The sequence below is a fragment of the Cavia porcellus genome, unplaced genomic scaffold, assembly GCF_034190915.1.
Source record: "Cavia porcellus strain 051 isolate PalLab524CR breed Dunkin Hartley unplaced genomic scaffold, mCavPor4.1 scaffold_10, whole genome shotgun sequence".
Classification (NCBI taxonomy): domain Eukaryota; kingdom Metazoa; phylum Chordata; class Mammalia; order Rodentia; family Caviidae; genus Cavia; species Cavia porcellus.
In genome coordinates, this window is record NW_026947493.1 from 65,013,788 (window position 1) to 65,028,883 (window position 15,096).

The window sequence follows — 15,096 nt, forward strand, 5'->3', positions numbered from 1 at the left end:
ACCCTTTTTCTTTTTTTCTCCTTAAATAAAATTAAAAATTTTTTTCATATACTAGTAGATTTAATACAATCTATGCCAAAATCCCAAATGACAGTTTTTTTAACAGAAAATGAAAAAACAATCCTAAAGCACACATGGAACCACAAAAATATCATGAGTAGCCAAAACATTCCTTAGCAAGAACACCAAAATTGCAACATCATATTTCTTGATTTCAAAATATATTACAAAACCACTGTAACTAAAACAGTATGTTTTGGCCTAAAGATAGACCTATAGGACAACAGGACAGAATAAAAATCCCTAAAATAAATCCATACTTTTTTTTTTTATTTTGAAGATAGTGAAATACAAGAAAACAAGACAAAGCAAAACCAACTGAGACAATGCAGTGAAATTGGTTCAGAAGTTCAGAACAGGATACTGGTATAACAATAATAGGTACCATATATATATATATATATCTTATTTTCATAATAGCTGTCCATTCAATCAGGTATACCAAAATCAAACCAAAAACAGAACATTATAAAACTGATCAAAACAGAATATTGAATAGAGCAAAACAATTAATCAGAACAAAGCAAAACAGTGAAAAAAATATTTATCTTCAAAAAGAAGATAGAAGGAAATCCTCCATATTTGTTATATTGCATACAGTCATCCTCCCAAGAGATGCTCACACCTCTGGCCCCAGATCAGCATAATCAATCAAACAATACAAGCATTTAGTTACTTTATGTGCCTTAGTTGCTATCAACTCCAGCTGTCCTCGACACTATCCAGTTGCTCATGGGGTGTGAGGGGCATAGGACCTTTGATTTTCAGCCCATGCTGGTAGGCTCACTCATGTTCTTTCCCTGGTGTGCCCACTTTAAACCCATAGATCTTTAGTCAGCTAATCTTTGATGAAGAAGTAAAGAATATTCTTTGAGGGAATATTGAGGGAAAGGGTAGTCTCTTAAGTAAATGATACTGTGAAAACTGCATATCAACATGGAATAGTAAGAAACTACTCTAATCATACACCATATCAACTCAGAAGATATTTAAGATTTGAAAATAAGACCTAAACTTGTAAAACTTCTAGAAGAAAAAATAGGAAAATTTTATTGACATTGATCTGGGCAATTTTTTTTGTTGCCATTGTTATACATGACATCATCATTCAGAGAGCTAGAGGAAAAATGTTAAATAGAATTGCTTCAAACCAAAAAGCTTCTGCAGAGCAAAAGAAACAAGAGGGAATACAAATTCTAGGGAAGAGGAGAGAATATTGCAAACCATATGCATGATAAACAATTATTACCCAAAATATATAAGGAACACATGCAATCAATAACAAAAAATCAAATTCAATTAAGAATGGAGAAAGGACTTGAATATACATTTCCCAAAGGAAAACATACAAATGGCCCACAGGTATGAAAACATGCTCAGCACCACTAGTCATCAGGGAAATGCAAGTCAAAACCAAAAACAACACTTTATATCTGTTAGGATGACCATCACTGGAAGGATGCAAGATAATAAGTGCTGGTGAGGGCATGAAGAAAAATGAATCTGTGCATTATTGGTGGGATTGTAAATCAGTATGGCTGTTTGGATCAGCAGTATGGAGGTTTGTCAAAAAATTAAAAATCACATTATGATCCAGCAATCTCACTTCTTTGCATATACCCAAAGGAAATAAAGTCAGGATGTGGGTGAGCTATCTCCACTCCTGTGCTCAGTATAACATTATTCAAAGGGGCCAAAATATAGAAGCAACCTAAATGTCCATTAATGTGTGAATGGATGGACAAAAGGAGTGTGTGTGTGTGTGTGTGTGTGTGTGTGTGTGTGTTTGTACAATATTATTTAGCCTTAGAAATGAAGAAAATAAAATCTTGGCATTTATGACAACATGGATGAACCTCAAGGACATTATACTGAATGAAATAAGCCAGACAAAGAAAATACATATATTGTGTGATAACACCATGTGTGTGATCTAAAAACATCAATCTCATAGAAATAGAGTATAGAATGGTGTTCGCATGAGTTTGGGAGAAAAGGGAGATTGAGGATATAAGTTGTCATGGTTTATGTCTGTGACCCCAGGCCTCATGAGTTTGCATTGTGCATTTGTGATTGGTTCATTGTCTAGTGCTTGGATTGATGGTGTCAGTGCTACACCCACGTAGGGGTGGAGCCAGGATGTGATGTAATGGCAGGAAGAAGGTGTGTCTTGCTCTTTTGCTGGTTCCTGCTTGCTGTTTACAGCTGCCATGTACTGCAGTTCAGTCATGCCCACCTGCCTTGGAGCCAACTGAGTGTGGACTGAAACCTCCAAAAACTGTAAGATATAAGTCTTTCCTTTCCCAACTTGGGCTTCAGGTATTTTGTCACAGCAACGAGTAAAAAGTAACTAAGACAGAATTTGGTACCAGGAGTGGGGTCGTTTGCTGTGACTATACCTGACCATGTTTTTCGAGAGGCTTTCGAAATGGCTCGTGGCAGAGTTTGGAAATGTTCAGACATGTCACCTGGATGCATAGAGCTGGAACAGCTTAGGCTGTTCTGTAGAGGAGATTCTGGTCAGAACTCAGGAGACCAGAAGGCTGATAGAAAGCCTGATGGTAAAGACCAGGCTTGGGAGGTTTCTACTGGGAAGAAGGACTGCATTGGTTGTTGGACTCCCCATGATTTGTGTTATGGCTTGGCAGAAAGTTTGTCTGCATTTTGCTCCTGCCCAGAGACTTTGCCTAAGTCTGAAACAAAGGGCAATGGACTGATTAATCTTGAAAAAGATATTAAAAAGCAATGGAACATTGAGGCTGTGGTATGGCTATTGTTGGGGGCTTTTAGCCAACTTTATGATGTAAATCAAGAGCAAAGAGCCCAGCAGGGTAATTTGCAATACTGTGAGTTTGGCCAGAAGGAAAATGCCAGGAAGACTGTGGGATGTAAAGACAGAGTTGAGATTTTGATTGCTGAGGAGAAACAGAGAGATAAGAAAGATGGCCTCGGGGTATCCCAGGAAGGGGGTCCCTACCCTTTGCAGCCTCACTGCCAAGGTAAAAGAATTTGCTCAGAGGAGAAAGCTGCAGAGCACCAGGTTCCAGAATGGCAACAGAGGCCACATGAGATTCCAGAATGGTGACAGAGGTCACATGAGGTTCCAGAATGGCAACAGAGGCCACATGAGGTTCTGGAATGGTGACAGAGGCCACATGAGGTTCCAGAATGGTGGCAACATAGAGAAGCTTTTCCTCACAATCAGGTAAACAGAGCCCTGCGATCTAGGCAACTGACCCCTACAGCCAAGAGAGTGAAAAGCCTAGCTATTACTCCAGCTAGCAGCAAGCCTTGGCAGAATCCACAAGGTGCTGATTTTAGGTGCAAGGAAAATGTACAAATTCTGAGGGTAATATGGCTTCCACCTCAATTGCAAAGGGCCTGGCAGGCCAAGCAGTGTGCCCCTGAGAGGGCAATTTGTGAAGACGTAAAGGTGAAGCAAAAGGTGCAGTGGAAACCCCAGAAGTTTGGAAAAGTCAGGAATGTGGATGATCCAAGGGAAGCTGCACAAAGCAAGCAGGGAAGATTTAAGAGAAAAACTGCAGGAGCTGAAATCACCAGAAGTGCCGTGGGGGTGGAATCACCCAAGACTTTTGGAGCTTGCAACCAGTTTGCTTCCGATGCTGAGCATCGAACTCTAGCACTTAATGTTTGCCCTGCTGGATGCTGGACTTGCTTTGTTTCTAATGCTTTATATTCCCCTGCTTGTAACTTTTGGAATGGTAATGTTTATCTTGTGCCTTTCCATTTCAGAAATGTTTAATTTTGTTTCATTTGTACAGGGGGTTACAGTTAAGAGTTTGCCATAGATCTTGGAGGAGACTTGGGACTTGAGCTATTTAGCAATGCTGAAACTGTTAAGGTTTTGGCAACTCTTGGAGGTGTACTAAATGTGTTTTGTATAAAGGATGTACATGAGTCCTGGGGGCCAGGGGTGGAATGCCATGGTTTATATCTGTGGCCCCTAGTCCTCATGAGTTTGCATTGTGCAGTTGTGATTGGTTCATTGTTTAGTGCTTGGATTGGTGGTGTCAGTGCTCCACCCACATAGGGATGGAGCCAGGATGTGATGTAATGGCAGGAAGAAGGTATGTCTTGCTCTTTTGCTGGTTCCTGCTTGCTGTTTGCAGCTGCCATGAATTGCAGCCCAGCCATGCCTGCCTGCCTTGGAGCCAACTGAGTGTGGACTGAAACCTCCAAAAACTGTAAGAAATAAATCTTTCTTTTCCCAACTTGGGCTTCAGGTATTTTGTCTCAGCAACGAGTAAATAAGTCAAAGGCACAAAGTTCAGTTATGCAATATAAATAAGTTCTAGAAATTTAATGTTTAATAATATGACTCTGGTTAATATTGTAATTTGAAATTTGCTAAGAGACACGTTTGACATGTTCTTATCCCATCCCTCTAACCCCTTGTCCATCCCCAAAGAAGGAGTTTGAAGACGATAGGTGAATAAAGATGTTAACTAGTGGAATGAGATTCCATTTTGTGGGCCATCCACTTTTATTCCAAGGTTGAGTGGCTGGGCATGGTGGTGCATACCTGTAACCTCAGCATTTGGAAGGCTGAGGCAGGAGGATCACTGTGAATTCAAATCCAGCCTGAACTACATAGTGAGACCCTGTCTCAAAAAAGACCACAAAAAGAAAGAAAAAGGAAGCAAGCAAGCAAGCAAGCAAGAAAGAAAGAAAGAAAGAAAAAAGGAAGGGAGGAAAAAGAAAATTCTTCTCCCGGCAGGTTAACATGGGTGTGGGAAGGGAACTGAGAAGGAGCTGTGAACTGGTGGCTCGTGCATAGTCAGTAGCAGCAGTCTAGTGAGTACCCAGCTCTGGAAAATTCTTTTCACCTCGGGAGCCTATTTTTAAAGCTTCTATCGTAACCAGTATTATTCCTTCACAATCCTGTGTCTGATATAGCCGTACCTATTTGCCATTTCTAGCACCATGTATAATGTTTTGTCCTACAATCTTCTCCTGGGTCTAAAGCATTACTTAGTAATTAAGAATATCAGCCATTTTCCTTATTATTTATATTTAAACACCCTTAAGAAACAGATACTAGTATCTTCATTTTTAAAAAGGAGTGAGCCATAGGAATTTGAGTGACTTACCCAAGATCACACAGCTAGTTCACTGTATAGGGGATACATTGTAGAGGAAACTATTTATTGTAATAACTGTAGGAAATAATTTCCTATACAATGTGTCTTCCCTATGTATAACACTGACTAAAGTACATGCATGGAAATAGAGTATTTAATTTTAAAAATATGGAATTTTTCATGAATTGTCATGTTATCCTTGCCTGGCACCAATGTTAATCTCTGTATCGTTCCAGTGTTATATAATGTGCTGCTGAATTGATCACTAGAATATTTAAAATCAGAATTTAGTTTTTATATACAAAACAATTCCATTGTATGTTTGTGCATTTGTATACATGTACATAGCATATTTGTATACATGTGTATCATTTGCATATGTATGACTATACTGAACAATAGTACATTCTTTTTTAAAATAGGCAGATATTATGCTAGACACTGTAGTGTAGAAATTAGGAGTATAGAGCAAAGAGTGAAGCTGCATTATTTCACTGTAAATTATAGACTGGGCCTCAGATTCCATTTTCTGTAGAATGAGAGTTATTATGAAGTCCATAGTAGGCAGAGTTGAAGACTGCTTGGCACACTCTCTGGCACATATTGAATCATACTTTAGTGTTAACAATTGGTATTGTTATTAATAAATTAATTAGTACTTTTCTCTTCAAATTTCATATCCTATTTTCTCTATTTGTACAAAGACAGCTATACAGTGAACCTACATTTTATAATCCAAAGGCACCAATGGACACTGAGATATTTATCTCATATGCAGTTTGAAAGAGGAAATATACACATCTATTCCAAGACAGGGCACAATAAGTTATAGATTAAAAGTATGAATTTGTTATTGCAATTAAATAAATTTAGGAACAGTTGAGAAAGATGAACTGTGGCAAATGCATGGATAATAAGAACAGCTACTACAAGGAACTTGCAAAGATTTTGGATAGGCAAATTTCTCCTGGATTGATTATTTGGGCAGTCATTCAGATGTAATTTAGTAAGATTTGATATAAAGAATTTAAATGACAATACATCCCATTCTTGGCAGTATGGGGTATGTAATCTGTAGGCAGGCAGTAATAAGAGCTAAGATGATTGCAATATGATAGAACTGAAAATATGCATCCAAAAACAATTTCAGCCCTAGGAATTGGTGATTAATTGAGTCTATGTGGAGGAAAAGAAAGAGATTCTAGGTGATTCCAGAGTTTGACCACCACAGGCATTTGAGAATAGTTAGTGCACTGTCCAACATGGGGATGGGAAAAAGATCTGGTTTGTTCAGAGCACTGTCCGGTTTTATTCTTGGAATTTAGAGTGATCCACTGGAGATGTCTTAGAAGCCAAAACCAACAAGATGCAATTTTTCCAGGGGTAAATGTAAATTCCGCATTTAAGTTAAGAAAAGAATTCAGTTGCACAAGCCCAGGATGTGGGATATCTGCTTGACAGCTAACTTAGGCATTTTTTTTTTTTTGCCACAGACAAAATTATGTGCCAACAATGTGCCCTGTTGCAGAAATAATGCATGCCATGTCAGTCTGAATTAATAAGAGTATAGTCATCTGCCCAAGGGAGACTCAGTGGTCCCATCAGCATTTGTGCTATGAACTTTCACTTCCTGTCTCACCCTAGGTACCGTGTTTTTAGAGAGAAGCACTCACAAAGATTAGACAGCAGCCAGAATGATTAGGGATCTTCAAATTGTGTCCTGAGGGAAATGGTTAGGGAATAATGGAGCAAATTCAAGGAGACTATGGCAACAATCTTTAAAAAAATTTAAAAATTGTTTTCTGAGAGAGAAGTGGGAATAAAAGTATGTTTTATAGTTTCTGTTTGGAGAATTGGGTAAAAGGTATAGAGAGCCTAATCATAAAATATGATAGGTGAGATAGATATACGGGGCAAACAACATGATAAAAGAGATCCCTGTTACTGAGTGTGTTCACCAGGAACATATATAATGTGTGCTTTTACTTTATTTGTTGAACTAGATGACTTATAATACTTTTTTTATAATTGTAAGATGCTCTAATTCCTGTGTCATCATATCATTGGCTTTTGAGAAATCAGTTAATAGCATGTTTTGATATATGGTAACATACTTGTTTCCCAAGAACAAAAGAGTTAATTCTCTGAGAATATCAGCAGAACTTAACTCTATAGATAATTATTCAAGTAATATGAGTATGAAGCCTTATCAACTTAACTGTCATATGACTAAAACCTTTCTTTGGGAGTTATCTATACGATGTTACTAAAGAAACAGTGCATAATGCTTCTTCTGGAGGTCTGCTATTTCTGAAATCTTTTGCCAGTAAAAAAAAATTTGGAACAACCTTACCAAAGAACCCCAAATTTCTCATCTCAGATGTTTCATCCCTAGAGATACCTTCTCTAATCCTCTTTTTTTATGTCACACCTAACATTTAATTCTAACAGAAATAATTTATTTGTTTACTAACTTGGTTTCTGTAATTCTAATGGCTTGTGTCTAGATGCCCCCCCCCAAAGACTCATGCAGTGTTATGGTTTGATAACTAGTGGTCAATTTAACGCCAGCTGGATTACATCAGCATGCATTGAGAGAAGATGCTCCACCTGAGAAGGGTTGCCAGGATAAATAGGTGGAGAAGAAGAGAGGTGTGGAGAGGGATTGAGGCGTTATGGAGGCATTGTTGGTTCTCCTATGAGTTGCTGTCTGAGCTGTTGGTTCTCCTGGAGAAGCTTTGGTCTTCACATCGAGCATTGCTTCCTGGCTCCAGAAGGGAAGACATGTGCTGCCTGGTCTCCAGGATGAACTCGTCACACTGCTTCCTGGCATGTACCTGACTGTGCTTGTCGTCAGAGGAGCTTGGGGCCTCCGTGTCGCTGAGGACAGCTGTGGTTCCTTTCAGGACAGCCCGCTCTTTGTTGTGAGTTTGACTTCTCAGCTCCAGTGTAGAAGCCTCATCCCACTAGCACAGCTCCTTCATCCTGCTGGCATAGACTTTCTGGCTTCCACGGCTGACCCTTGGGTCTTCCCGGCATGAATCTGTAAAAGAGACTGGCGTGAGTCCTTCTTGTGGGCTCTGGACTTCCAGTTGGACTCGTGGAGGCATTGTTCTGATCTCTGGGTTTTTATCTGGACTTATGTGGGACATTGCCATGGGGTTTAGACTCTTGACTAAATAATCTATGTCGTTGGTGTTGCGGATAGATTTCCTGCATTCTCCTGTGTTAACTTCTGGTGACCATTATAAAAATATTATAAACTCCATGTCCTGATCTGAACTGTTCTCTGTTTACAACCCCAGACTACAACATGCAGTAATAGATGCGGCTTTGGAGGTGACTGAATCTTGGGTGTATGAGGCTGGAATTAAGTGTGTATGATTACTAAATTATTCCACTGATTGGTTTGGCATAGTTCTGGGTGTGGATCGTGGGAAGGCCCACTCTGGGTTTAAGTGCTCCTTGCTCTAAGGATGTGTAACCTGAATGAGTATAAAGGGACAGAAAGAAGTCAGGCCAATCGCTGCTGCTGCTTTGCTGTATTTTGCTGCCTTCCGCCTTTATGAACCATTTCTCCTGTGTAATGCCCCTTTTCCATGCCGCTTTGCCTTGGAGCCAGCCAGCTATGAATTGAAACCTCTGCAAGCTGCGAGCTCTAATAAACCTTTCTTTTTTTTAAACTTTGACTGTTGCATATCTTGTCTCAGCAACCAGAAAAGTAATTTATGACAGTTCCCATCCCAATACACAAGCTGTTTTGAGAGAGAGATCTTGTATATCTTTTTCACTGTAGTAACCTGTAGAATTAAGAAGAATGCTAGGTACATAATAAAAATATACCCATGCAGCAGTAACTCAGTCCTTGCTACAGAGTTTCTTTTCTGAACTCTCTTGTATAATTTAATCTATGCCAAACCCTGACAGTATTTGCCTTGACAATAGAACATGAATTCTGCTACCTGTCAGGAGAACTTTATAAATTAAAGGCCATCAAAGAATCTTTCTTTTGTTATTCAACTATATGAAAAGGTATCCCAGTTCCAATCTTTTCATCTTAGCTTTGATTTTTGAAATTCTTTTGTTTTGTATTTTTTCAGAGGTATTCCGTTCATTTTTTTACATGTCATATTGTTGTTTATGGCGCTCCAAATTTTTGTAATTTGTTAAGCCATAAGGCTATAGAGTTATACATATTAGCCAGATAAAATATCCTTTCCTGATAATCCACCAGTTTTGTAGCACCTTCTTGACAACTAAGTAGCATTGAAAGCCATCTGTGTTTGTCGCCTGTCTGTCGCAGTAACATAGATTACTCTTCAGAAAGACCTTTTTTCTTCTTTTTTCGGACCCCTTATATCTTCTCCCAGCAAGTGGCTTTGTTTCATATTGTCATGTTGTGGTTATCTGTTTGTTTATTTTGATGCTGGCAAGGCCTTAGCATGTTATGCAAGCACTCTATTACTGAGCTCTGGCTCCAACCCCTGTTTTATATTTTATTGAGAAAACAGCTGTAAACAGTATATGTGTAGCTTCTTTATATGTCCCCTCAAACCCTCATGTAGTTATAGATGGGGCTTTTTCAGAGATGGCTGAATTGAGAGTGTGTGATTGACTCATGGTGCAAAGTTAGGATTAAGGATGCTTAGATTAAGGGTGTGAGTGCTCTCTGCTTTAAGGGCAGATAGCCTGGGTACCCTGTCAAAGACAGAAAGAGGCTTGCTGCTAAGCACTTGTAATTTGTTGCTTACTTGATTTTTTTTTTTTTACTTTCTGCCTACCATGAACTATTTATCTTCTATGATGTCTGTCTGCCATGCCTTGGAGCCAGCTGATTACGGGCTGAAACCTCTACAAACTGTTAGCTAAATAAATAGCTAAATAAACTTTCCCTCCTTTGGGGGTTTATGTATTTTGTCTCAGCAATGAGAAAAGTACCTATGTCAGAGTCTCCATTTTTCCATCACTAAACCTATTTACTTATATTTTCTACCCTTACCTTGTCTACTTTCCTGCTTAAAACCTTAATAATGAATCCCTAATCCTATGGAAGACCAGAAGCTACTTGTACAGTGAGTTACATCCGCTCATCTAAGTCATTTTTATTCTTCCAATATCATTCTCTTTACAAAAGTAAAATGTCAATGTCTCCAGGATTCTCCCCATCCTCATCAGGACATATATAAACCACAGTACTTTTTATTTTAGAGGAAAACAAATTTTAGCTTCTTTTTCATTGTCTCGTTACTTTCAATAGAAAAAGTCTTACAAGAATTATCCACTAGTCATTCATCATCTTTGCTTTCTCACATTTTCTCCACAGTCCACTTTGATCACATTTTCTTCCCTGACATCTTCCCCTTATTTTTTTAAATTTTATTTTAAAAAGGTCATAATCAAATAAAATGAAACAGAATAAAGCTGATAAAAACAATGAGAATGATACAGGACTTCAAAATGAGATAATAGGAGACCAACAATGAGTATCAAAATATATCTTGTTATCTTCAGAATAGCTGCCAACACCATCAGACATAATAGAATCTAACCCAACAGAACAGAATAAAACCAAACCAAACAATGAAAATGATACAGGACTTCAACACAAGATAATAGGATGTTGACAGGGGCTACCAACTTCCCTTTTTAGACATTTCCTCCCCTTTCACCTTCACAAAATCTATTGTGCAATTTAGATCTCACTAACTCTAATTTTTTTTAACTAAGGAAACAACATGATGTTAACCAATGTGAATCCAAACCATTTCACTCATGAGCATGATCTCAAATTGCACCCATTTACCTACAATAGCCTCGAGGTTATCTTTCTTTACTGCTAAGTAGTTTTCCATTGTATAAAAATACCATATCTTTCCTGTCCAGTCTGTGGTTGATGGGCAAGTTATCCCTGCTTTTTTCTGGATCTCTACCACATGGAGCATTGTCTCATCTCCAACTTTCAATCTGTGAATTTTCTTTCAAGTCAAATGTGTTTCTTGTATTCAGCATATTGTTAGATTCTGTCTCTTGACTCACTCTGCCCACGTTTCTTTTTATTGTGAGTTGAGGCCATCTACATTAATGGTTACAATTGACATGCACTGGCTCATCTCTGCCATGCTATCCTCCTACCGCTGGTCCCCCACTTTTCCCTTCTGTTCCGTTGTCTGCCCCCTCTGCTACTGTTCCTGGAACCATGGTCATCTTCAGCTCTCTCTAGAACATCCTTTAGCACTCTCTGTAGGGTTGGTTTGGTAGTCATGAATTCCTTCAGTTGTTCTTTATCATGAAAGTATCTTATTTCTCCATTAATTTTGAAAGATAGTTTTGCAGGGTACATCAATCTGGCTTGGAAGTTGTTTTCTTTCAGGACTCAAAACATTTTATCCAAACTCTCCTTGACTTGATGGTTTGTGTTGAGAAGTCTGCCATGAGTATGATGAGTTTTCCTTTATAGGTAATTTGTTTCCTTAACAGCTTTCAATAGTCTGTTTTTGAGCTGAATTTCTGGGATCTTGATTATTATATGTCTGGGTGTAGATTTATTTTGGTTATGGCTAGTTAGAGTTCTATATGCCTCACTTATCTGCATATCAGGTCCTCTTATCATGCTTGGGAAGTTTTCTGATACTATTTCTATAAACAGTCTTTTTATATCATTTGTGTTAACCCTTTTTGCTGATACCTATAACTCTTAAATTATTTTTCTTTGTGTCAACTTGCAGCCAGTGAATTGATATTTCCTGATTCTTTGTTTTATTTAAAAAAATCTTTCCTTGTGCAATTGATAGCTGCAATCCTGTCTTTACGTTCTGAAAGTCTATCTTCAGTTTCTTTCAAGAGATTTCACTGGCCTTCAATGGAGTTTTTATTTTTTTAATATCTTTTTGAATCTGTTTCATACATTGTTGTTCTTTTGTATATTGTTAATTCAAGGTTTCCATCATTTTCCAGTGTCCTTCTTTTTTTACTTATATCTTCTCTAGATATGCTCAGCATTTCTTTCATTATGCTTGTCATCTGTTCTTTTACCTTAGATATTATTTCTGATCTGATTATTTTTATAACCTCATAAAGTTCTTTCTTTACTTCAGTTGCTATTCTTTCAGAAATTTCAGGTGTGTGACTTTCAGTTTCTTCTGTTTCTCTCTCCTGGACTTGTTATGTGTGAGCAAGAAGTATCAGATTGCTTTTTGCTCCTTTGTCTTGACATTTTCCTGGGTTCCTCCGGATGAGCTAGTTGTGGGGTCCCAGGTTCTTCTCTCATTGGCTGCTCAACTGCCGTGTAGGGAAATGGGTCAGGTACCTGGAGTTCTACTATCCTAGGTTCTCAGGGAAGCAGTGGGGTACAAATCTGGCTTCTCTGGCCATGCACAGATATAATGAAGCAGGTGCATGAGAGCTTTGCTGGCTAGTTCTGCCCGCATCAACTGGCTACTGGTCTCTGATGGTGGTTGGCAGGCTCAGAGGGGCATCTATGTCCAGTTTCTTCTTCTGGTGCGTATAGTTCTTTGTTAATATCTGGGTGGCATCCCAGAGATGTGATGGGTATGGACCTGATCTTGGCCTCTTGATGTGGGGGCTGAGACTGGTTTTCTGTTGGTGAAGTTCTCCAAAGTCCAACTGCTATCTCCTTGTTGCTGCTTGAGATGCTTCCACCCTGCTGGCCTCACTGATTACTTCACCCTCCAGAGGTGTGTGTGTGTGCATCTGTGCCACGGGCTGTTGTCCTGGTCTTAGAGTTCCCATCAGTCTTATACTATTCCAGTCAGCTGTCCTCTGGGATGCAATGGATGAGGCCCTGAACAAACTCACTTTCTCCTAGCCAGCCCCCTCTGAGGGATGCAATGGAGGGGTGCAGAGCACAGACTCACTGTCCTCCAAGTGGCCCATCCTCTGAGATGTAATGGAGAGATGCAGAGTGCAGACTCATGCTCCTCCAGCTGGCCTGCTCTCTGGAATGTATTTCCCCTATTTTCAAAGTCACTAGTAAATTTCAAGTTGATGAATCCAGTGGCTATTTCTATGTTTTTACTTTATTTAACCTTCCTCTCAAATATGATCCATAGCTTTTTTTTAATAGCTCATCTTTCTGTTTCCCTTAACTTTAGAGGGACTGCGTGTCTTAGAGACCTTAGACATACAGTTTATAATCTACTGAGGCATTTCTTCTAGGAGAAACCTGCAAGGGAGCAAAGGAAGCAGGGCAGGAGAGGGAAAAACCATAGACAAAGATGTGATTTGTGATAATTTGTTGCAGCAGCAACACAGAACTGATTGATTCACAGGCACTAGATTAAGTCTTTCCATTCAACTGCCACTATGAATGTACCTTAACTTCACCAATAGAATATGGCCTCACAGTTGAGGAGTGTATTATAATGTAAAAAGCAGGATGATCATAACTCTCAGGTAAAAACATGGAGCTCAAAGCTTAACCATGAATTCTTAGAATATGAAGTTTAATTGTAAAGATTTCTGTCTCCTTTATATTAATTTAAATTTTATTTAGATTATCATACCAAATAATAGGTTGGATATAAACATAATTATAAAGTACCTACATTTTCTTATGCAAATTTGTTAAAATTCGCATTATTTTGTTTTCTCTTAATATTAAAATTCTAAAGTATGAAGTATCTGAATGATAAATTATACCTGAGGGTAAAAGAAAATATTTGGTGAATAAAAATAGATTTCACATGAAAAAAATTGGCATGTTTCAGAAAACAACCTTGTATCATCGATTTGTTGAACTAGACCAAGAAAGGAGTTATAAAACTCCTCCTATGTGACATTCTTCCAATGTCTGATAATTTTTCAGTTGTAGGACAGGCACATATGTAGCAGGTCTTCTCTACAGCATTTCAGTAGTTGCTTCTGTAAACTTTGTGATGACATAGAGTCACATCCCAATAAAGGTCCCTCTGCTATGGCCATAAATATAATAGACTTACTGGTTTAAGTGAGGTAGCTTACTTAGGAATAGTACACATGAGGCCTCAGATCTTTGTTCTTCTGATTTCAGAAAGAGTCCTTTGGTCTTTTTAAAGATTGCTTCTGTGGTTCACAATGTTAGATTATTACTGTGTTACTCAATGAATTATGAATTAGTCATCAGCTTGTTTTAAAATCTCATGGGAATGGTTTGCCATACAATTTTAATGAACTTAAGTGCTTTTATTGAAAATTAAATTTTTATTTAATTGATGAAATAGTGTTCCAGCATGATGTTCAAATAGACTTTATTTTTGAATATAACTTTAGTTGCAAGTGAAATAATTGAAGATTATCTTGAAGTTTTCTAGTAATGTAGCTCTGAGCAAAGGGATTAAATTATTTCTTTTCTCATTTGAAGGCAGATAAAGCATGTATCCATTAAATCTCTATATTTTTGAAGTTGACAGTACTAAATTTGGGAAGCAATCTTTTAGAAGAAGTTCCAGAAGAGATGAAATACCTTACTTCCCTGAAGACGCTTCACTTATTTAGAAACAGGATTTGTAGATTTGCACCTGGAGCATGTGGTAAGTCAGTCAAAGAAGAATAACATTATTATCAGATTTAATCCCTCATATGTAATAAATGGAATTGAAGTAAAGAAAATTTCATAGGTTTTAATTTTTTATTGGAGATCTGTGCATATTGCTCTTAAAATTAAGAAATTGTTTTTCAATTTTTGTATCAAATATTTATGTGTAGACATAAGAGAATAAATAATCATTAGTGTTAGTGAATTTCTCTCTTTTTGGAGTTAGTGCATAATCAGACTCTTGATTCAAAAGCCCTTTTCCTAAGGCAGAGACAAAACTTTTTGAAATTTAAGGAAAGCTCTCTACAGATCTTCTTGTTCTTTTTACTTTTTATTCTATCTTAGGTATTAAATCAGAAGTCTTTGATTAGGGCAGTAAATTAAAGTCAATTTGGGAAGTTT

General features: G+C 37.9%; 1 protein-coding gene and 1 non-coding gene across 3 annotated transcripts in view; one reads left to right on the forward strand and one right to left on the reverse strand.

Annotated features, from left to right (window-relative positions):
- Lrrc69 (leucine rich repeat containing 69) overlaps positions 1-15,096 on the forward strand; it is a 102,272-nt gene that overhangs the window by 8,298 nt on the left and 78,878 nt on the right. The window contains exon 2 of one of the 2 annotated variants that reach the window (XM_003479980.2): positions 14,563-14,689. The exons of the other annotated variant lie outside the window; for it this stretch is intronic. Within the exon in view, the coding sequence (XP_003480028.1) occupies positions 14,563-14,689 (127 nt within the window). The remainder of the gene's footprint in view (positions 1-14,562; positions 14,690-15,096) is intronic. 2 annotated transcript variants of the gene reach the window in all.
- On the reverse strand, positions 5,325-5,428 carry LOC111754634 (U6 spliceosomal RNA). Its single transcript, XR_002789316.1, has one exon. It is a non-coding gene; the product is annotated as a U6 spliceosomal RNA (small nuclear RNA).